The sequence below is a fragment of the Platalea leucorodia genome (genome assembly GCF_965183815.1).
Source record: "Platalea leucorodia genome assembly, chromosome: 7".
NCBI classification, from domain to species: domain Eukaryota; kingdom Metazoa; phylum Chordata; class Aves; order Pelecaniformes; family Threskiornithidae; genus Platalea; species Platalea leucorodia.
Window position 1 is genome coordinate 7,408,062 of NC_138829.1, and position 22,186 is coordinate 7,430,247.

At 40.5% G+C, this 22,186-nt stretch overlaps 1 protein-coding gene across 5 annotated transcripts in view; it reads left to right on the forward strand.

Moving 5' to 3' along the window:
- Positions 1-22,186, forward strand: part of MNAT1 (MNAT1 component of CDK activating kinase) — a 126,380-nt gene that overhangs the window by 92,134 nt on the left and 12,060 nt on the right. The window contains exon 8 of one of the 5 annotated variants that reach the window (XR_014228868.1): positions 9,704-9,796. The exons of 3 other annotated variants lie outside the window; for them this stretch is intronic. Coding sequence is in view for 1 of the 2 variants with exons in the window: in XM_082318278.1 (XP_082174404.1) it covers positions 19,560-19,596 (37 nt within the window). In the remaining variant the exon portion in view is untranslated. Of the gene's footprint in view, positions 1-9,703; positions 9,797-19,559; positions 19,656-22,186 lie in introns of those variants that run through there. One more of the 5 variants, XM_082318278.1, reaches the window with a different exon arrangement.

Consider the following 22,186-nt stretch of genomic DNA (forward strand, 5'->3'; position numbering starts at 1 on the left):
AATGGTGTGTGTTTGAGATCCTGAAAAATACAAAGACATTCTTGGCATTAATTGTAAGCATGTACGGCTAGCAGGAGCGGCCACACAGCGTTCTCACACCAAGTATTTACAGCTGTGGAAGAGCCATACACAAGCTACTTAAAAACTGAGTGTAAATCGAAAATCTGCCTATGTGATTAACGTTTTGGGTAAAGATGTGTGAACTTCATGTCTCAAAGTTTAGAAACGGTCTCTTATAATCCAAAGTGGATCGTGCTCTTAACACAGTGCCGGTCCCATTCTCACAAAATAGAGGTAATTTACAAGTAAGATTAAAAATTTCTGTTTGCACTCCACTGAAAAATTCCCTGCCTTAACAGAGAACTTTTGTGCAGACCTTGTAATCAAGTCAAGCCTGGGCTGCTTAAAATAAAATTGTTTGCCTATTAAACTTTGTCTGGAGAGATATATCCTCAATATACACATAGGTATATAAAAAATCAAGTTTGCTCCAAAAATCTTTGCTTTTCTTTAGGGAAAAATGTGACTTCCCTTTTTTTTCATGTGTAACCACATTGTTAGGAGCACCAGTTAATTAGTGTTTTGTTTAAATATGATGCAAAAATAAAGTTCAATGGTGAACACTAATCTAATGAGGATAGGTAATATACTTTGATAATTTAAAAGTTAAATCTAAGCAAAATGTCATTTTAAGAGTTGAGGGTAAGTACTGAAGCAAAATCAGCGTGCTGTGGAAGTCTGTACATACAACGAATGTGTTTTAGCCCACTGGGCTTTTTATAACGAACAACTGGATTGATTCATTCCTTTTTTTTCCTAGTGTAGGACAGCTCAGTCATTTTAAATTTCGAATTAAGATGAGGAGGTTGGATTTCATGTCTGTTAGAGCTTTGCTAGCATTTAATTTTTAACTTTCATTTCAAGTGGAAAATTTCTGCATATTTCTTTGTTGTACAGTGTTGTAGTGTAATTTGAAACACATGTAGAGTTCTGGCACTTAATCTAGAAATGACTCGTGTAACTTCTTTGCTGTCAGTCATAGTATTTTTTTTTTTTAAGTGAGGCAATAGTAAGGATGCTCTCTAAACTATTCTTAAACCATAGTTGATCTGGACTTTGGCCGGATTAGTTTTTCTAAAATGCTGTCAGTGTCTACGTTGGGTTCAAGACAGTGAAATAACTGAGAATTGATTTTGAATGGGTGACAGGACTGCTGGGCTTTAAAAGTTGTAGCAGGTGATTTTTCACATCTGCTGTCTTTGTCATTGGGGTATGCAGATATTTCTTAAATCTTGGAAAAGGAGAAAAGCCGCAAATGACGGGCTTATTTGATCTGCTTTGGCCCATTGATTTTGAACACTGAATTCATTCTGCTCCTTTGAATAGAATAGAGTTTCTCAATAAGCTCAGTAGTCAGAGTCAAAAGATTGAGTAAGAGCAAGGAAAGCTTGTCTTGCTTTGGAGAGCGTGTAGAGGGCTGCACTCCTTCTTGCAGGAATTTTCTTGGCTACTGAGGCATATGGTCTGAATTTCCCAGTGTCTCCTGTTGCAGGGCCTGATCCCCAGTAGAAAGATTTCTGTCGGCTGCAATGCGTTTTGAATCAGGCACCTAATGAATGAGAATTGGCAGGTAAGAAGTGATTATTGCTTTAAAGACACAGCTACATTTGCATGCAGCCTTTTAAAGTGAAGTATTCTTCATTTTATCACGAATAAGTGAACAAAAACTTATGCATGACAATAGGAGTACGAGGTGGGTACACTTTTTTGGAATAGTCAATACGTCCAAGTGTGCTGTCTTTTTAAAGAGAGGATGGAACAAGGAAGCAGAACTGTATGTAAACCATCTTAATTTGATTTGATGTAGAAACTGTCTTTTATTGCTTTAGCGTACTACAGAAATCCTACAGCTTTCGTCGTAGGATTTTGGAAGGATGCAAATTTAATATAGAGGAGGTAGATCAGCACCAATTTTTCCAGCTGAATGGCAATCGAGGAAAGGAGTGTGCAGCCTTTAGTAAGTCTGAAATCTTACTGTTTAAGAAATCAGCTTTCTGGCAAAAATGTCTATGAACATTTCAAACGACACCCTGTAGTATATGGTGTTTTGCATGGAGCTCTTCTGTCAAGGTCATTAGCAATTGAATATATTAAAAGTGGACTGCTTATGAAATGGAGAGTTTTGCTTCCTGCCCGCCCACCTGTGGGTATAGTGTGGGTTCTGTAACTGTAAAAGGTCTCGAGAGGGTTATAAAAGCAGAGAATATGGAAAATATATAAAGAAACAAAGAAGGAAGCCTGCATACACCATGTAGTTTCTTGTATGTAGAGTTGGCTGTAGTTGTATATGTACCACTAAATTAACCTCAAAAGCTGGCCATGACAGCAGAATGTCCATAGTAATTGTTTTTGTTGGCGTTTGGCTTCAAAATTAACTCATCGATCTAACATGAGTCTCTGTACTCAGAATACTGGTCTGGTAATGTTTTTTCACTTTTTCATGCAATCATGGAAAAAATATGTTTCTGCTCGAAGCAGTTGTCAAACAAGCTTCTTTCATCGACAATCAGACACAGGGCAGCTGAGTAAGGCTGTTTAGTCTAGAATAAATACTCGAGAGATTACAAGGTCGCTGTAGGAAATGTAATTATACCATTTATTCCAGAATAGTCTTTTTGTAGTGTGGGCTTGCAGAATACTAAATCATGCATTTATTAAAATACATATAATATGAAGAAAAAAAATCAGTCTTAACATAAGAAATGGAGAAGTGTCTGGCAAACTGTACTACAGGATTAACTAGTAAATATTTAAAATTTCTTCAAAAAATCAGGATGGTAATATTGGCTTTATTATTGAAAATTGGTAGGAGGCGAACCCTGAACTGTCTCCGCAGGTGTAGAGGCAATGCTGCTAAGTAGGCAGCTGAAACAGCGTCAGGCAAAGCTGTCTGCACATGGATTATAATGTGGCAGGAGGCATCCAGCAATTGTGTGGGCCAAATGCCCTATTTTCTGCACCCTTGTGTCTCACCAAATCAAAGCTTTGTTACTACCAGCCACTTAAAAATATCTGATCGGCTGTGATAGTTCCTACCTGTTATTGAAAGCGCTTCTCAGCTTTCATCCTTCCCTTCATCCCCTGCATTGATGTAACTGTTGATGTATGCTTCTCCTGTGACTTTGTATGTCCACAGACTTTACTCCTTAGCTGTCCTCCATTAGCGTAGAAAAAATATTTTTGTAGAAGTTGTTTTAGATCTTCTGTTGCTTCTCTGAAATTATGTGGGAAGTTTGAGGTCCGTAGTTTTTGTGCTCGGTGTTTTCCTTTACTTTTTTTTTCCCCTTCCTTGCTGCTCCTGTATTCCATTGTGTTGCCCTCTTTGGGTCTTTCTGTGTTTCCTCAGCCAGATGTATAATTGCACTGGAAATTGTGTAGTTGCCACAAGAAAAATATGTTTTGCATGTGCAGGAGTGACCTTTCCTGCTTATCTCCCGCTTCAGCAACAGAAGGGCCTCAGTGTCCTCAGCTTTTGTAGTTCTTCCCGGGACAGAGCCCTAAAATGCTTTGTTTAAGCTCAGTGTTAGACTACAGAGGCAGGAACGCCTTAGCGATGAGGAGCAAAGTCTGGTGACGGTCATGGAGAATATGGGAGCTCCCTGAGGACCACTGCTGAGAGGAAGAGCTCCTCCTCTTGATCAGCCTCTGAGCATCACTCGTGCTTTGTTCTCGGCTGTAAGGAATGGCAGAGAGATGTCATGGCAAGGAGTTGCTCTGGAGCAGTCTAGGCAAACACTATCATGGTTTTCTGAAGGGTCTTGTTTAGATGGACTAATCTTTTAAATTATTTATTTAGTCTCGGATGTAGTTGAAGCAGAAAGGTGAGGAGCATCCGGTTTTGAATTTGCCCTCTAAGGCATTTGTAAAAATCCATTGTAATAAAAAGTCAAGAATGAAGTCTGAAAAGAGGAAGAGAGAGTGGCTTCCTAGGCCCTTCCACACTATTGTTTCAAGAAAGGGGGCTTATGTATAATGAAAATATTTAGACTGAGTGGGACAGCCAGCAAAATAGACCCCTGAAGAGGAAAATAAAGCCAGAAGTGATGCATCTTCTTGATGGTGACACTGACAAACATAGTCGTAAAGCAGCCTTCCAAATGAACATTGTTCGAATATCAAATAGCTGAAAAAGTGAATTACAAGTTTCCTGAAATGGCAGAGAGAAGCATGGAGGAGTCCTGCTTGAAGCTTTATGCAGGTTATCAAGCTGTTGCTCAGGATTCCTTACCCCCCTTCAGATAGCTTTATTGCAGCTTTATTCTTGATGAGTAGTATTTCTCACAGCGATCAGAAGTCAACAATGTTTAAAGCTTCTCTGAAGAGTGCTAAGTGGTAGGAGTGAGGGATCTCTTCCCGGGGGAGCACACGATTTGCCAAAGTCAGTAATTCCATTCATAAATTTGATCCTGTTTATGTAACTGATCTCACACCTGATATGATGGATGGCAAGATTTTTAAGGGTTGGGCTGGTAGTCTCTGTTCTCTTATTTTGATAATGACCCTGATGTCCCCCAGATTAGATCACACTGGAGAAACTTTTTGGAAAACTGGAACTGGAGAACTTTCCTTAGAGTTCATGGTATCTGATCACATCTGTTCACTACTTTTTTTTTTTTTTTTTTCCCTTTAAAAAAACCCCAACATCCAAGTCCTACACAGCCACAAGAATTGGAGTTTATAGCTCCTTCCATTCCAGCAGTTTATGCATCTGTTCACTGATTGCAGTCACACTTCGTGGAGTGGCAGAGATTTTTAAGGGTAACTAAGACCCTAGCTGCTGCATGAAGAAGAGTGGTTGGATATGGAGGGGGACCCTAAAAGTACCTTGACTGACAAAAACGGCTGCCTGGTAAGCTTGTAACTTATTAGCCACCAGCGAAGCTGCATGGGAGTGAGACACCTCATACATGTCCTAACCGCCTGAGAAAAGCTTCAGTCGGAGCTTGCAAGCACCCGCAAGACCAAGCCGTGGGAAGCCAGGCTGCATTAGAGTTTTGGTGCTTGTGGCACTACTTAAAAAGAAAGGAGAGGAAAACCGAATACTCTTTTGATGTTGGAAATTGGAAGATGTCCAAGGACGGGTAAAAGGTTATTAGCTCAGGCATGTTTTGTAGTTAGAGACTTGTGCGTGTTGGGTCAAGGGGGCAAAATAGGAACCCAAGCCTTTTAAAAACAAACACACAAAACCCCAAAAAGCACAGCTGTTCTTCAGTTCGTGTGTTTCAGACACCTTTTAGTCATCATGAACACTAATGACATGGGGTGCTCTTAATTCAGAGTCTCTTAAATGCCAGGATGGGGGTATAATCAATGAGTTCTGTACATCCTAGTCATTTATAAGCATCTAATGCTTTCATTTCACGTCAACCTCTGTATCAAATGAGTGAGATGTTACCTGGTTGCTTGACACCCACAACAAGGTCGCTGGCAATGCCAAAGCTGGCTTGTGGCGCTTTGCTGCAACCAGTGCAGCCCACGGCAAGGCCGGTAAACCTGGCCGTTCCCACACGCAGAGCGTGCGGCAGCACCCGCTTGAGCTGAGAAAGGGAGGACTGGCCCCTGAACGGACAGTGTCTTGTGAAGATTAGTGGCACTAAACGTACAGCTACAGAGGCGATTATTAATTTAGCATTTTTTTTTAAATATACCCTTTTTTCTCCTCCCTTGGGTTAGGGACATAATACGTGTTTTGTATCATGCTCTGTGGCTTTGATTTATCTTTTTTTTTTTTCCTTTTTTTTTCTTTTTTTTTTTTCTTTTTTCTTTTTTTTTTTTTTTTTTTGAGTGGGGCTGCTTACAGGGGCCTGAGGAAAGTACCTGCAATTAAGTTGGTTGGCTGGAGATTATACATACACGTTTAGGAACAGATTTTCATGGCTTTGGTTTTAAAGCCTTGCTAATAGTTAGTTGAAAACTGTTCTAGGTAAACAACTGTGTAGTGCCAGGCTTCCAGAAAGAATCGAGTTGTTCTCTTCTCTCTTCCAAATTGGGGCATTTGAGTTAGGCCACATTTCTAATAACCAAATAGGGGTTTGAACATAATCGAACTTTACAGATGAGCTATTGCTTAGGCTCGAAGGTAACGCCACCATATTTTTGTTTCTTTAACTGGTATTAAATGTAAAAACATAAATCCTTTTCAGTGGGAGAGGAGAAGGGGAGATGGTTTTCATTTGGCATAATTTCCTGTGAGACGGAGTTCTAAACAAGGCCCATATTTACACAAGACAACACAGTTTTACATGTACTAGTATATCCAGCACATTTTAAAATTGTTTAGGCAGCCCTGGGTATTAAATACCTTCACAATAAATGTGTTTAATAAAAGTAGATGAAGTTTGAAATAATTTTTGAATAATTTTACAGTAGAAACACCAGTTAAATCAACCCCATTGCAGTAATAAATGTCACAAAAACAATTAATTATACTTGCTTGCCACTGCAAAATCAATTGTGTAACTGTTCTTCTAAAACTGACTTTTACATTACTAAATCCTAAACACTACACTTCTGTAACTTGTCAGAATCAGGTTTTGGTTAATAGATATTTTCAGTGATGTAATGGGAACTTCTGGCATGGAGTCAGAATATAATGGACTGTGATTAATGTTTTAATAAGCACTTTTCTTCTACTTATGATGCAGCAGTGAAATGGTTTCCTGCTTAGAGTGATAGAACAGCAGGTGTGCGTACATACTTTTTTTCTTCAAGTAAGAATAAGTTTTTCAATTCTTCTGCTTGAAAATATTTAATGTTTTTTCCCTTGAGTCAAACACTGCTGATTTGGGGTTTTCAGTTTGTTTGTTTTAAATCCAGCTATTGCTGATATTTGTCATTTGGAAGTGGAGGGTGCCACGGAAACTTTTTCAGTACTTAAAATAATTGCTTTGCAAAAGAGGAAACTCATTAGTTTAAAAAATAGTTTTTATATATTGATGTTTTCTTCAGTGAAAGGGTTTGTTTAAAAATAGTGTTAGAGTAATTCAAAAGTATGCGAGAACAAAGTATGGTGTTGAAAATATTAGCAAGTTAGATTTATTATTTAAGTTGATGTAATACACTTGCTACATGCTTGGTTACTCTTGTACTGGAAGAAGTTGTATTTTTCTATATTTTAAATATTTCTACCAAAAAAAAAAAAAAAAGTCTGTTTTAGTCACTCTTCTTAATGACCCGTCAATCCAGATTTGTTTCAGGGATAGGTTTTTTGCTTAGGGATCCAGTGAGCTGCTGTCCTGATGGAGAGGTGGTGTTTCTTCTAAGATGCTGCTTAAGGTGAGCACATTCTCTATGCTCTTAACGCCCTGCTAATATCAGGTGGTGGTTGCTCACTCACTCTCAGCTATTCCTCTGCGTAACTGCAGGGCACGAGGACTACCTTCTGTTGAAAACCAAGTAGTCTCTTTTCTTTCCTTCTCCTCTGTCCTTGTGGGCTGGATAGTAGCGATGCATGTACCTGTGAGGAGGAGAAGAGGGCAAACCCTGTAGAAAGAGGAGGTCCCACGTCTTGGCTAGTGCTGGCATTAGTCCGCTAGGCATGTGTCCAGGCACCTCTCCTCTGTCATTACAAAAAGTCAGGTGAGCCTTTCTGGAAGGATAGAAAAGGTGCTGTGGTCCTGGCTCCAGTGCAGGTACTCTTCTCTCTTAGAGATTCAAGATAACAGGTAATTTCTCTGTCTCTCTGTTCTTTCTCCTAAACCTGGGACTCTTACTGACTCCTCTGTTCTCAGGAGCATCAACCCATGCTTTAATTTTTCCATCAACTTTGGAAAAAATGCAGATATCAGCATAGTTGTGTTCTTAACATGTATTGAGAATGTCCCAAACAGCCTCTATACCATGGTTTTATGCCAACTCTGTGTGCTGGGGTAGCATCTGCCTTGCATAGAGAAGGTTACTTGTGTATTTCCTTTATTTGCCGCTGCTACGTTTGTCTAGTTCTCCCTTAAAAAGATGCAGAAGGTGAGTTCTGGCTGCTATCTTTATTTCCTGACTCTCTTCCAGAATTCATGAGGAAATGCTCATGAATAAAGCCAAAAAAAATCTACACCTCTTCTCCCCTTCCTGTCGTTAGAAGGTTCCCTCTCTCCTCCTCCTCTTTTCACATTTAGGCCCTGATGGATTGGGCAGACTTCTTGCGCTGTGGTCAATGATTCTGTTAATTGTCAAAAAGTATTCCAGAAATGAGAGAGAAGAGGAGGTTTGCACTCTGAGGCCATCTCAAAACTTGGAAGCATAAAGGCTCTGCTGTTCCAGATTCTCTTCAGCACACAGTTAATTTTGTAATGAAAAGTCCCACAGATACAGAGTCTGCAAACTGTCTGAAATAGGAAAAAAAAAATTTTGCCTTTTTTTTTTTTCCTTATTCCATGATGTAGGTGCATTCTGCTTTTTTTTTTCTCTCACTGGAAAGAGAAACAAGTATTGTTGGGAAGGTGTGAACACAGTAGAGGACTTTGCTTTCAAGATCCTGTGAATGAGCTGTACTCAGCCTCAAGGAGTCTAGGCCATAGGATCCTCCTTCTTGATCTTTTGAATTTTGTCTAAGAACAGTCACCGAGGTGATTTTTCATAGAATCATAGAATTGTTTAGGTTGGAAAGGACTTTGTGAGACTGCTCTCTCATTCTTGCTCACCCAGAAGTGATCTGTATACTTCTTAGATCTAATGAATTAATTCAATTTATCCAGTCCTTAAATCTGCTTGGAAAAGCATGGACCAGCAGAAGAACATATGAAACTGGTGTCCAATTCTACAAGCATCTGAGCAATCAGTAGTGTTGCAATAGCTGGTACGGATCCCGGAGATGTCAGCAGTGATAATTCAGTGCAGCCACCCTCCTCACCATTTTCATGAGGGCTCGCAGCTAACACCGCCAGACTCCTTCCCTGCCTTCTCCTAAGAGCTGTAGAAGTTAAACACCTGACTTGTTTTTGGCTCTAGTGTCAAAACATTATTCTGAAAAATCCCCCTTGAACTTGCTTGGATGCTGAGGGCGGCAGGTTTAAAAATAAATAAAAGCTCGACATAGGTCCAGTTCTGCTCCCGGCCCTGGCAGAGGGGATTTGTAGTGGCTTCGGTGGGAACAGGATTAGGCCTACAGATGTGCCTTTAATTTTCCTACCCTTGGGCAGTATGTGTGGATACTACTTTCTTTTGCAACACGGTGGATGAACTGTGTGTGCTCCCAGGCACTTTCATATAATCGAGGAGTGTGCTCGACATGGCTCAGGGATGTTTGCAAATGGAGCAAAGGAATGCGGCTACCCGTATGACAGAGCGCCGCGGCAGCGAAGCAGCGTGCTGGTGCTGCAGGCTGTTCGTCTGAGTAATGGCTTGGCTGAGTCGGTAGGTGTTTGGCTTTACTGGGAGCTACTGGCTGTTAGTTGACTTTCCTGTATTTCAAAACAGAAGTGCTGAAAAACCGTCTGGAGCTATCTGCTAAGATCAACTGCCCATATGTACTACGGTAGCAGGTTTTACAGGCTGGCTGCCCTAGAATTAAAGATCAGAAGAGAAAATCAATGTCTTTTCTTTTAATGCTATTTTTATCCTCTTAGAAAGATACTTTGTGAATGGGGATAGCAAATACATGAGATTTCACTATGTGTGTATGGGTCTGGTTCATGCCTTCCTCGTGCAGGGGTGCCCCTCTTGTTTCCATGGGGTAGTGGAGCAGCAACGGAGTTCAGCGTAAGCATCGGCATCTGCCCAGCCGCCCTGCGGAGGGGGGCAGGTAAGTACAGCAGGGCTCGACTCTACACCTCTGGAGCGGAGCTGGTTTCCCCAACACATTGCTATCTTCAGGTGAGCTTGGGAAGGCTACTAGGGTCAGATTTCTGAAATCTATGGTAATTATACATCTAAGCTCCTTATGGGCCTGCCCTTATTTTTTTGTTTCTTCTTCCTTCTTTTTTTTTTTTTTCCCCATTGTTGCTTTGGTTCATTATCTACAAAGTGGGATTATCTGTTTTGAAATACCCATGTTAGGCACTGGGAAGTACTTGCTACTTAGAGAGGACCACATAAGCTGTGTGGAGGTGATAATGCAGGATACTGGTGTTTTCAAAGAATAGTGCATCCTCTATTTTGGGCTGCTTTGAAGGATGGTTATTTGCAACAAATCCCAGAGTTTTTGTTGACTCATGACTTATATTTTGGTTTTATTCAGCATTTTCTGCCCTTTCTGAGGGCTCCAACAGCTGAAACAGCATCGTCTTGCCACACAGCAGTTTTAGCTGAGTCTGGTGTTTGAAATGGCAACACTGCTAAATGTTTGTGACTTGTTTTTAGACCAGCATTTCTGCTGCCAGTTTCCTTAAGAAAGCAAAAACAATATGAAAAGCAAAAAAATACAAATAAAGGAGAGGCTTTAAAATACTTCTGATGTAAAAAAAAAAAAATCAAACTAAACAAAAACGGTTCAGAAGACACACTAAATTTAGCAAAATTTCTAGGAAAAAGACATCGAAATAAGCATGTGTACTCCTTGAGTCCCTTCACCTTCTTTCCTCCCCCCTTTTCTCCAACCTACACGTAAACTCATTGATTACATTTTCTCTTAACGAGCTGTTTCCAAAAATTTTGCTTTTCCTCTGGTAAAAGGATTGGATGCTCCCAGCAGAATAGCTGCCACATGGTGGGGGTAAATGTAGGGGGAATGAGAGCTCCCAAAAACTCTCTACTTCCTTGCAAGGTGGTGAAGAAACTTCAGTGGTACCATTAATTCTGCCAAGAAGAGGGTAGGACTTAGGGCATCAAGAATAACTGCTTTGAGGGCATGCTCTGTGCACCCAGAAAAGCTGTAATTTCTGCTGGAATGATTTTATTGACATATACATTTGTGTGTGTGCATATGTGTATATGTATATATCATTATATATCACTTTACATTTACAATGTAATAACTCCTTGTTGTTATTGCTGTCGTATTATTAGGTGTTTCTGTAGGCATGTCAATGCATTGATTGTTTTAGCAACTGCAGCTGAAGATAGGTGTTTTGCCCCAGAAGAGAGAAGCTAATGCTCAGAGAACTTCCTGCAGAAAAACAGGTTGAATACTGAATAGACAAAGGTAACATTTTCTAGAGCAGCTAATTGAATGACGAGTCTGTCTTGCTAGTTTTAATGAACTGTAGGCTCTGACTTGATTAAAACCACATACTAGCTTAGGATAATCAGACTAGAGAAGGAAAGGTGTTGGAAACACGGCGGTAGTGTAAAAGGACGTATCGGTGCGTGGGGCAGCGGGTGCTGTTTGCAAAGGGGCTGGCAGAGCCGCAGAGGAAGAGACTGACCATGCAGAGAGATGGATCAGATCTGATCCTATCACAGATTCCTCTATAGCCTTTGTTAAATCAGGTAGACTAAAATCCTCAAAGGCAGTTACACACAAAAATACCTTTGGAGTTTGGCTTCAGACCATATGTAAATCCTTTTTTTTCCCCTCCCCATTCCCCTGCTTGATATTACTTTGTGTATGTATCCACCTCCTTAGCTACAGAAGTAACCAGAGCTCACGTTTTGTAAGTTGACCACTATTATCTCTATGTTGTTTCCAGTATTAATTTATGTAGTGCTGTGTCTTGTGTGACCTGTGTTCTTTGCTCCTAGCTGCCTGACCTTTGCTATTAAGCTGTCTCTAGTTGGAAGAAGTCGGTATGAGTAAGTGCTACAGATTAGCCTGAATAATTTATCTATTTTCCCAGCCCCCTCAGATTTTTTGACAGCTGTGCATTTTACAAGGAGTGACTTTTATATTTTCTTTTAAATCGTAGATGAAAGTTGTTGAGTATCACTGGGATAAAATGAGATCCCTGCAGGGAAAATACCTCATCGGATGATGAATCCCCATTTATGCTTATTTCTTGAGATCTATCAGTGTGTAAATTGTGTTTAAATATTTTTTTGGTGTAGCTCCTATGAAACTAGTTTGAATGAGGTACTTTAAGAAAAAAAGTTACTGCCTGTTTTAGTTGTAAACCTAAAGATGAGCTTGATCTTTTTTTTTCATTAGGTGAGTTACTGAGGGATGTGGTAGTTCTTGGGGTGAAGAAATTTGAGACCAGTGTTGGTTAAACAAATCCATAGGTCAGTGTGGAATATATTCAGCAGCAGTGCATTAAATGGACAGAGCATATAGTGGGAGCTTTAGCACTCTAGTGGGATTAAAGGATAACAACTCTGATGCAAAAAGATAACTAATTCAGGAAGAAGACCCATAGCATTCTTGTGGAAATCCTACCAAATCTTTTTTTCCTTGAAAAAATGGAATCTACTTTTTGTACAAAAAGTGAGGAATTTGCATTGATACAGCTTTAACCTCCATAAAGAATTATAGGGGAATTGTGTAAAGCTGCACTCGTGGTAAAGCGTGTGTGGGGCTGCGTTTGAGATGGCTTCTGGGGCAGCTCGGACTTGCGTGTGCTCCAGCGTGTGTTGGGATAGCACGGAGGTGGTCTGGGAAGAGCCGGCTCTGCCTCTGCTGCGGTATTTGCTTTTCCGTGGCTCCAGCTGATAGAACCTTTGTAGTACAAGAATTTCTCAGTCACGAAGGGCATCTCGTTAGCCCGTAGTAGATTTATATGCCAAAATATTATTTAAGTCTTTGAAAACCTCCTTAGCGCTTGTGTGGCAGATAATGCAATACTGCTATGTAGCTACTTTAAAGTCAGCTTGTCCTGCTGATGGGAGAAATCAATATGGCCCTTTGCTCTCTTCCCTTAAATCACATCAGCAACCTGTCAGACGTGATGCGCTCTGCTTGACCAACTCACTAGAAATTATTACCTTTATTTTAGTTAGTAAAAAAATTTTATTTGACCAAACCCTCTCTCTCACCGGAATGTCAGAGTGCCTTTGGTGAGTAGAATACAGCTTTTTACTTCAGAATAGATCCATGCCCCCGAAAAAAGTGACTGTTATTCTTCTGTGATAGGCTCTTCTGTGCTGCTCAGGGACTTAAAAACCGAGAAGTATAGGTCCACAGAGACCCTGACGTTGTTTCCCAGTTACGCATCCAGTAAGCGCTCCCAGTTCCTGGCTGCCATCTGGGAGACCTGGAGTCCCGGTCCAGTTGCTTTTAACGGTCAATTACAAGGAAATGCATTTCGAGAGAGAAGTTTTTTCAACACCTGCATTACCCGCCATGCTGCTCTGTATTCATTCACGTTTTAACTGAAGAACTGCGTTAAGCACATTGTACGCGCCATCTTTCTCTGCTCTGCTGCCTTTAATTAGGAGGTTTATACACTGATGTACAACAAACACGAACATTAAATTGGGGCTAATGGGAAATGAGTTTGGACTTGAGTTATAGTGACCATAAAATGTGATGAGATCTGGCACTTGGTTTAATGATGCCAAAGAGTGGCATGACATGTAATCTAATGACATGACATGGTACGGTGTTGCATAGAGCACTAATGTTTTATATAGTCTTAAAAAAAAAAAAAGCTTGGTCATAACTTTCAGTGCGTGTTTGTGCACAAACATGCATATACCTGTTTATGGCTTTATGTTAAAGCAGTGGCCCACACTGTTGCTTAAATTTCTTGTTACAGCAATGAGTTTTTATATCTTAATAATACGAGAAATTAAGCAGTTCAAGAACACAAAGCAGGAAAATTACCTTCTTTAATTTTCTACAGATGTTTATGATGATTGAAGACTAAAGGAGTTTCATAATGAAATAACAAATAGCGTGAAATTAAACTGAAGTTAAACTTCAGTACAAAGATACACTGTATTTCAATATTCTAGGGGAGTTTATCCTGTACTAATATAATAATCACTCACCTCTTGTCTTGCAGCTTTTATACTTGACGTAGCCATGGAACTTCCCTTTAAAGCACAGTAATTTCTTTAAAACCCGTTTGATCTGTCAAGTAGGTGTAGAAGCTTGTGTCAGACATGAAGAAGACAGCAGATTCAACTCTGACAGATGATACAAATACAGTGGAGTTAATTGACTTCGCCAGGGGAGAAAATTCTTCCTCCCAATTATGTTAAATGCCAGACAACTTTTCAGAGGCGGGGAGGGAAACATGCCTAAACGACAATACTGACAGTGCTTTTCTAGTAGGTGCTTTCTGTGCTTTATTTTTATTCTTACTTTTATTTAAGCTTTCAGGGATAAAATAATAAAATCAGCTAGCTCAATTGCGTTTTTGTTTTGGGATTCTCAGACCTCATAAATCCATTGCCCTTCTGTGGTCCTCTAGGATTTCCTACCTATTTTTGTGACTATAGAAACGACCCTGTGAGGCAATGAAGTCATAGACTTTTTATTTTTCTGCCAGTTTTAGCGGTTCTGCTTCTTTAACTTCATATTGGTATAACTTAAACCCTGTCAAAGTCAACAGGTTTCTGTCACATTCTAAGTTTTTAGTATTTGGAAGGCAAAGGAGAGAGGACTGGGCTTTTTACTTTGTTCGTTAATCCCTGGTCAGGACTATAGCCTGTCTCAGATATGAAGTTTTGTGTTCCAGCACCACATGATTCTTTTACAGAAATTTCCTGTCAGCGGAGAAGGAGCCAGCAGGGCTGTCATGGTAGGGGTTATTGTTTTGAGGCATAAAACTCCCATTTTCTCCACTCCGATATCTTTTCCTCCCTCAGCTCATTTTTTGTTTTTAGTTTGTGGGTTTTTCCACTGCAACTCATGATAAGTACTATTGCCAAGAAATGATAAAGACAATGAAAAGGGGTTGTTGTAGGCAACTTTTTATTCTATATCACCTGCTTCTGAGATTGGGATGCATGGCAGAGCACAGTGGTGGCCAGTACACGCACATGCATGTTTGTGTATGCACACATTTATACAATCGCTTAGCATGCCCAGCAGGGTATCTGTACTACGATGAAAAGGGTCTGTGTCTCTCTGCTATATTAAAGCTCATCTGTAGTGAGACTGGGTAACCAGACCGCGCTCCCTCTCTCCGGTAGTTGCAGCAGAACAAAGATAAAACTGTCCCAGGAGTTAGTTTTTACAGGCTACGGAGACCTACCTGGCTGGCAAACGTTAGGTTTCTGTCCACTGGAGGGGTTTCTTTCTCACTGGATGAGCCCTTTAAGTCATCAAGGCTGAGGATGGCTGCTGTTAATTAAGGCTGCAAGGCGATCAGCATTTTTTGGGGGAAAAAAGAACAAAAGAAATCACAACCCTGACTTCATTTTTTTTTTCACAGTGGACGCAGAATCTGTTTCCAATGTCCTCTCCTTTTGTAGCACAACTCTACTATATGTAGCTGGCCTTTTTGGCTGCTTACTTTGTTCAGTAACTCTTACGGCTTTTTCAAAAGTAGGTTGGTAAATCTGACAGTGTTTATATTTAACGTGGTTGGGGTTTTTGTTATTTATTGCTGCTGTTTACTTTACAAAAGTGCCTAGGAACATATAATGCAAGCCCATCGTACTAGACACTGTGCGGTGATTTAGAGGTGTGTGGAGCAACAGTCCATGCCCCAAACTGCCTAAAAGTGGAGGATGCCATCTTTAAAAGAAAAAAATTAAACAACACAGAACAGTAACAAACTAGCTGCCTTTTATTTCTTGTGCACTTGACTCTCTTCCTGCTAAATGTGGCAATACTATCAAAACTTTTAATTCTTTTGGCTTCTCCCTGTCAGTTTAACTGTTCCAGACCTTTCAGTGGCAAAGAACTCCATTCAAGTTTGTGGATGCCAACTTTTTACTCATCCTTGCATCTGGTTTTGTTGCCTTAAACCCCAGATATTTTCAGATTGACACAATATTGATCACAGTTGCATTTGGTTAAATTTGAGGTTAGTTTACATGAGTCAGTGATGAAATTTCATGTGACACTCTTTTGGACATCAGGCATTCATTATCTTTAAAATCATTTTTTGAGAAACTTTATTCAGCCACTCAATGTAGTTTTATTAAAGCAAGCCCTTAGTATATATAATTTAGATTTGGAATCATGGTAAGTTTGTTTTTTCACATTTCTTGGAATGTGCTTTCAGTTTAGCTAAACAACATTCTATTTAGGGCATAATTTTAAGAATAATTTTTGTAATTCTGGCAGCATATGCTGTAACATAATTATGCCATAAGCATTCAATGTTTTTCCATCGTAAGCTGGCTATAATCCCAGTTCTGGAATACAGCTTTCTTGTTGCTCTCATCTCTTCAAGTGAAGGTGCAATTTTGTCCACAGAAATGATTTCTTAATGAAGTCGACCATTTGGGTTAGTTACATACCAAAGCAGTTAAAAAAGAAAAGTCTGTCTTTCCCTCTGAAGTCGTAAACGATTTTTGAACTTTTCTTAAAGGAAATTCACTTTTAAGAATGAGTTAAGCCAGCAGATACTGTTCAGAAACAGACTTGATTCTTGCATGTATTCAAATACTGCTCTCATTTAACCATCTTAATTTAAAAATGGGAACTAGTTAAAGCAATACAATCTAGTGACGTTAACATACCTGTTATGGGTTGTGGATTGTAAAGCAAAACAGGAGCTAGTGGTATGCCCCAGGGGTGAATGTTGGGACCAGTACTGCTTAGTCTCATCATGACTGCCTGGCTGATGGGAAAGAGTGCACCCTCAGCAAGTTTGCAGGCAATATAAAGTTCGGAGGAGCAGCTTGCGCACCAGATAGTTGTGCTGCCCTTCAAAGGGACCTCAACAAGCTGGAGAAACGATCTGACAAAGTTCAACAAAGAGAAATGCAAGGTCCTACACCTGGGGAGGAATAACCCCGTGCACCAGCGCAGGCTGGGGACCAACCGGCTGGAAAGCCGCTTTGCGCAGAAGGCCTTGGAGCACACCAAGTTGACCATGAGCCAGCGACGCGTCCCTGTGGGAAAGAAGGCCAACAGCCTCCTGGGCTGCAATAGGCAGAGCATTACCGGCAGGTCGAGGGAGGTGATCCTTCCCCTCTGCTCAGCACTGGTGAGACACATCGGGAGTGCTGGGTCCAGTCCCGGGCCCCCCAGTGCAAGAAACATGGACGCACTGGAGTGAGTAAGGATTTGGAGTGTCTGTTGTGTGAGGTGAGATTGAGGGAGGTGGAACTGTTTAATCTGGAGAAGGGAAGGCTCAGAAGGATCTTGTCGATGTGTGTAAGTACCTGATGGAGGGCAGGGAGTAAAGCAGACAGAGCCAGACTCTTCTCAGTGGTGCCCAGTGAGAGGACAAGAGGCAGTGGGCACAAACTGAAATACAGGGAATTCCATTAAAACATGTCTACTGCAAGGGAGGTCAATCACTGGAACAGGCTGTCCAGAGAGTTTGTGAAGTCTTCTTCCCTCTTTGGAGATACTGAAAACCTGACTGGACACGGCCCTGAGCAACCTGCTTGAGCTGCCCCTGCTTTGAGCAGGGGGGCTGGACTGAACGGTCTCCAGATGTGCCTTCCAGCCTCAACGCTTCTCTGCTTTATGGCCTTTATGTCTGTCTGCTCTGACTCTGCATGACGAGATGATAAAATTTCATCAAATAATCTCAGCATCAAGATATGTAAAATAACTCTCCATATAAAAAAAGAGATATTATTTCTTTCAAATTGAGGACTTCTAAACCAGCATCCACTAGAAAGTGTCTGTTTGTCAGCAGGCTACCTTTGTCATCTTAGTTACCTTTTGCAGAGGTCTCAGAGATTGTCCACGAGGGTAGGCCACCAGTTTCTAAAGTGATGTCTTAGATGCTGAGGCTTGGATCACCATGAGGTTTGGGCTTGCTAACATGAAAGCAGTGGAGTTGCATTGGTGTGAGGCATGATGAGCAATACAGCTGTGAGTCAACCTGAGGTTTCAAAGAGATGATCTAGTTTTAAATTGGCTTTCTGTTCATATATTGCCCTGTCAATTACATACTTTCACTACTAAGTTTAAACATTTCAGGAAGAAACAAGTACTGCAATGAAAAGCTACGTCTGCTTGTAAAATAGGAGCAAATTGTTGTATTGTCCTGCTTGTCTCACTGGTGTGGTCGGGCTCCCGTGCACTCCCTTTTCTGCTCCTGGGGTGGAGGGAGCGTTGCTGGGACCCAGTACAGCTTTCCTTACGTTAAACACCTTTCTCTACTTCTTATTCAGGGTGCGATACTGAACTTGGATAATGCCAACCAGATAATTAATGCAGTTGTCTGTAGCAAAGCGAATGGCTTTTGCTTCTTTGTAGCAAAAAGCAGTAGTGTTTGTTGTGCTTTTGATCTCTACAAGGTGCTCTGATGTGGTGAGATTATCTTGAGGAAACACTAACGGGCCTTTCCTCAAATTTTGTATTCAACTTGATGTAAAAGGAAGAAGGAAAAAAACGGAATTGAATATGTGCTTATTGTGATAATTCATTTCAGTCAACAATTAGCTTGTTTTTCAAAGCTGCTGTACAGGACTTGGTATTGGAATGGGATATTGGCAAATGACTTTATTAGTTTTCACTGAAAATTAATATGTCTGTCAGCTTTTCAGTATGGGGCTAGTTTTGCTTTCCAAATTAGTAAGACTGCTGGCTTCCCTTTCAAAACTAATTTTCTTTATCGGTGTGTTTGCTTATGTATCTTGATAATCCTTCCAGTTACTGCTTCAGAAGATGTGGGAAGGGGAAGAATACTTGTTCCCTGAAGGTTGCTGTAACTGGTCATTGCTCATGTGATACTCGATGAATGAAATATTTCCATACACCGTAAAACTTTATCTCAAAGAAAGTCTTGAGAAGTTAAAATAATGGCAAATATTCTGTAGACTAACTCTTGCAACGGCTAAATAGCCTGGCCTTGCTCCAGGAAGGCACTTAACAATGTGCTTAACTTTAAGCGCATTGAATATTCTTACTGGTATGAGTGAAAAATCAATGAGAGTACTCATATGCTTAAAATAAGACATGTGCTTAAGTGTCTTTCTGGACCTCAGCCAGAGCGTTGAGCCTGTGAGATGGGCTGAATTCTAATTGTGGGCAAAAGCCAGTAGTGTTTCATTTTGCTTGTCTTGTGCGTTTCTGAAGAATTCATTGATATTGTCTGTGTTTATTTTAATTGGCCTCCCATTTCCCATCTAAGCCCTACCAACTCCAAAGCTCTGGGAGTAAAATAGATGTGCAACTTAGGGTTGTCAAACAGCTTGTCAGGGATAGTACTTAGACTGTATATATTGCTCTAGAGCAGGAACTGAACTTCAGAAAAGCTGGGAAAAGATGAGGTGAAACATGATTGTTTTCTTTGGTAGCCAAGGTTTTAATATAGAGAGAAAATGAAGAGGAGAGAAGAGAAGGGCTGGTGACACATCGCACCTTTTCAGTTAACATAGTTGCTTCTTAGGAAACATTAAAGAATGCAGACAGATGCATTAATAATCTGCTGGCAGTGGCTGTAGCCTTGGCAAGTAGGCTTTCCTACCTACTATTGATTTTTCTGACTCTCAGGCAGCAATTTGCAAGGGGTGGCTTGATCCCTTACCCTCCAAATGGGCAGTGAGATGAGTTGTCACGGCCAAAGTAATTTTTACTTTCTAACCAATCCCTCCTGTTTCTTCAACAGCATCTTTTACTGCTTAGATGACAATTTCCACTGCTGACAACTGTGAATGATAAAATATACTATATTTAAACACAAAGAGCCTCCACGTCTAGAGGTGCAAAATAACCCGCCACAAGGCTACCGAGCTCTTCGTTGGCACCAGCTACGCTTGTAGAACCCAACCCTCAAGCGCTGTAAATCTGCGACGTTACCGGTTGGCAAGTGTAAAAGCAGTGGAGCCACAGTGATCTAGACGAAGTCTTTGCTGTCAACTCTAACTTATTTGTCTGAGGAAATAGCATGTCGTTCTCCCTCCACCCCCTTTTGTTTTTCAACATCTAGACGCTGCTTGTCTTCTACTTTTCCTCACTGTTTATGGCTTCCTCCTTACATCTGACATTGCTGTTTGCTTTCTTTTCTATCCAGGTTGTTAGAGCCCATGCAGCAAATTCTTCTTTATATACTGCCTTTGAGTTGTGATTGCTGATATTTCTTCACTTATCTTTTTTTACTGGAAGTTAAATGTTTTGTTTCCTTATTTTAATTTGATACAGACTAGATGAGAGAGAAACTCAGAGTAGTTGAAAATAGAGCAGCCAGACTCGAAGAAAATCAAGCATAAACACTTTTTAAAGGGATAAATATGTAAAACTAGAAGAAACCAGTTGACACCATGGAATTTTATATGTAATTACAAAAGCATCTCCTGAAAATGCATCTCCATGAAGGAGCAGCTGCCATTTTTGAGAGCCCTTCCACAGTGAGTCTTGAGGAGTTTTGTGAATGAGTTTTGCTTGCAGGTTGTTGGTTTTCTTTCAGCTGTAGAAGTGTGCTTGCTACAGCACTCCAAGCTCGGTTTCAAGTATCTTTGAAGGTAACTAGCAGGCTATGTTTCTACTGTGTACTTGCCCTAATGGCCATTTATTTCTTTAAACTGTGAATTCCTCTTTTACTTGAATAAAAGCTTAATAGAATCACCTGTCACATACAGAATTTCACCTGAATTGAATAAGAAGCGATTTAAGGTTCAAGTTTAGAAAGTGTATTCAGATTCAGGGATAGCCAACGATCTTTTAAACAGTGAAATGATGTGCGCTAAAGATGTCAGAGCCAGAATTAGAACTGGAAGAGTGGATGGAAAATGGTATTTTATAGCTATTTTGCTTTCAGCTGTTTTTCCCTTAGCTTTTCTAAAATCGGCTATCAAGTTTAAGTCTAGGTCTATGAGTGCAGTCTGTTTGCAGGTGTCTTCAATGTGACAGAGCCTTCTGCCACCTAGTGTTAATGTGAGTTCGCTCCTCAGCAGGGTATCACCAGATAATTTATTAAATGTCATTATTTATTAATTATAATCCTCCCCTCAATTGCTAGGCACTCTCTGCGAACGTTTAAAAATGCAGTTTCTGCACCAGAGGGTTTCAGAATCAATTCAATCAGTAGGCACAACTTCTTTGGCTATGTTTATTGAGGATGCAGTTTGCAAGGTGGGTCAAGTTGTTATACAGATAATCCGTGGAGAATTTCAGTAATTGTGAATGTCACTCTATAACAACTCTGTTAGCACTTTTCTCCCCCAGGTGAAACCAAGGGATTCTGCCTAACTCAGCACACTTCTGCTTTCATATCTGTGCTCCTGCTGGTTCAGGAAATTGTATTAGACTGAAAGCAGCAGAGAATAAAAATTAATTCAACAGAAATTATTTAAAACAAAGAATGATTCCATTTAGACACTTAACTCATTGTCTTTTTCGAAGAGTAAAATGAAAATCTCCCATCATCACTGCTTTTTCCCTTCTAGAAATTCCACCAGGGCACAACAGAGAAGGACAATAAAATCCAGAGAATTACACCCAGATTTCACAATAGAAATGTCAAACTACTAAAATAGAAAAATAGGCTTAAAATGAAACTTTATATTTAAGCCAAATAATAATAGCTCCTACCATATGTTGACAGATAGGAGGAAGCTTCTTAGGATTGAAGGAGTGGGGTTTTTTTTTCCTTCATTCCCCTATAAAAATATTTTCAAGAGAACAGAGCCACTCTTTCCCCTTCTCCCTTCCACCTCTGTGAGCTGTCTTTGACTGCTCTGTGATACAGAGTGGGGCTAAAGGGTTCCTTTGCAGGCCGGCATTTGAGGGCTCAGCCAAAAGGCTGCACAAGACTTGGGCAGATGCTTCTAATTCTTAGCCCAGCCGTGGTTTGAGGAGAAGCCCTCACTCCTGGCTCCTGCCCTCCTCTCTTTCCTCCTTCCCACCTCTTCCAGGCCTTCCTGAGGAGCAAACGCCAGCATGGCTGAGAGCTGTAAACTTGATCCTCAACACCGGGCTGAAATGCTGACCTGATCAGCAGCAAGCAGAACCTGAAGAAGCAGAGGTTCTAATGCATTAGAGCATTAGTCAGCTGTGATACCGGGCGGGCTGGTTTTTTTGCATTGTTTTGACCCGAGCAGTCTCATCATCTTTAAATAGTGTCGTTCAAACTGCAATCTTTTTGCTTTTGACAAATACGCTGTTCAAATACTGCCTAAAGAAAATAACTTTGTGTTCTTATTATCTCAAATGAAGTTTTTAACTTGCTCTGTGCTCGTAGTTATACATTTGAGATAATGATTAGGTTTGGCAGCTTACTTATCTGATCAGTATCAG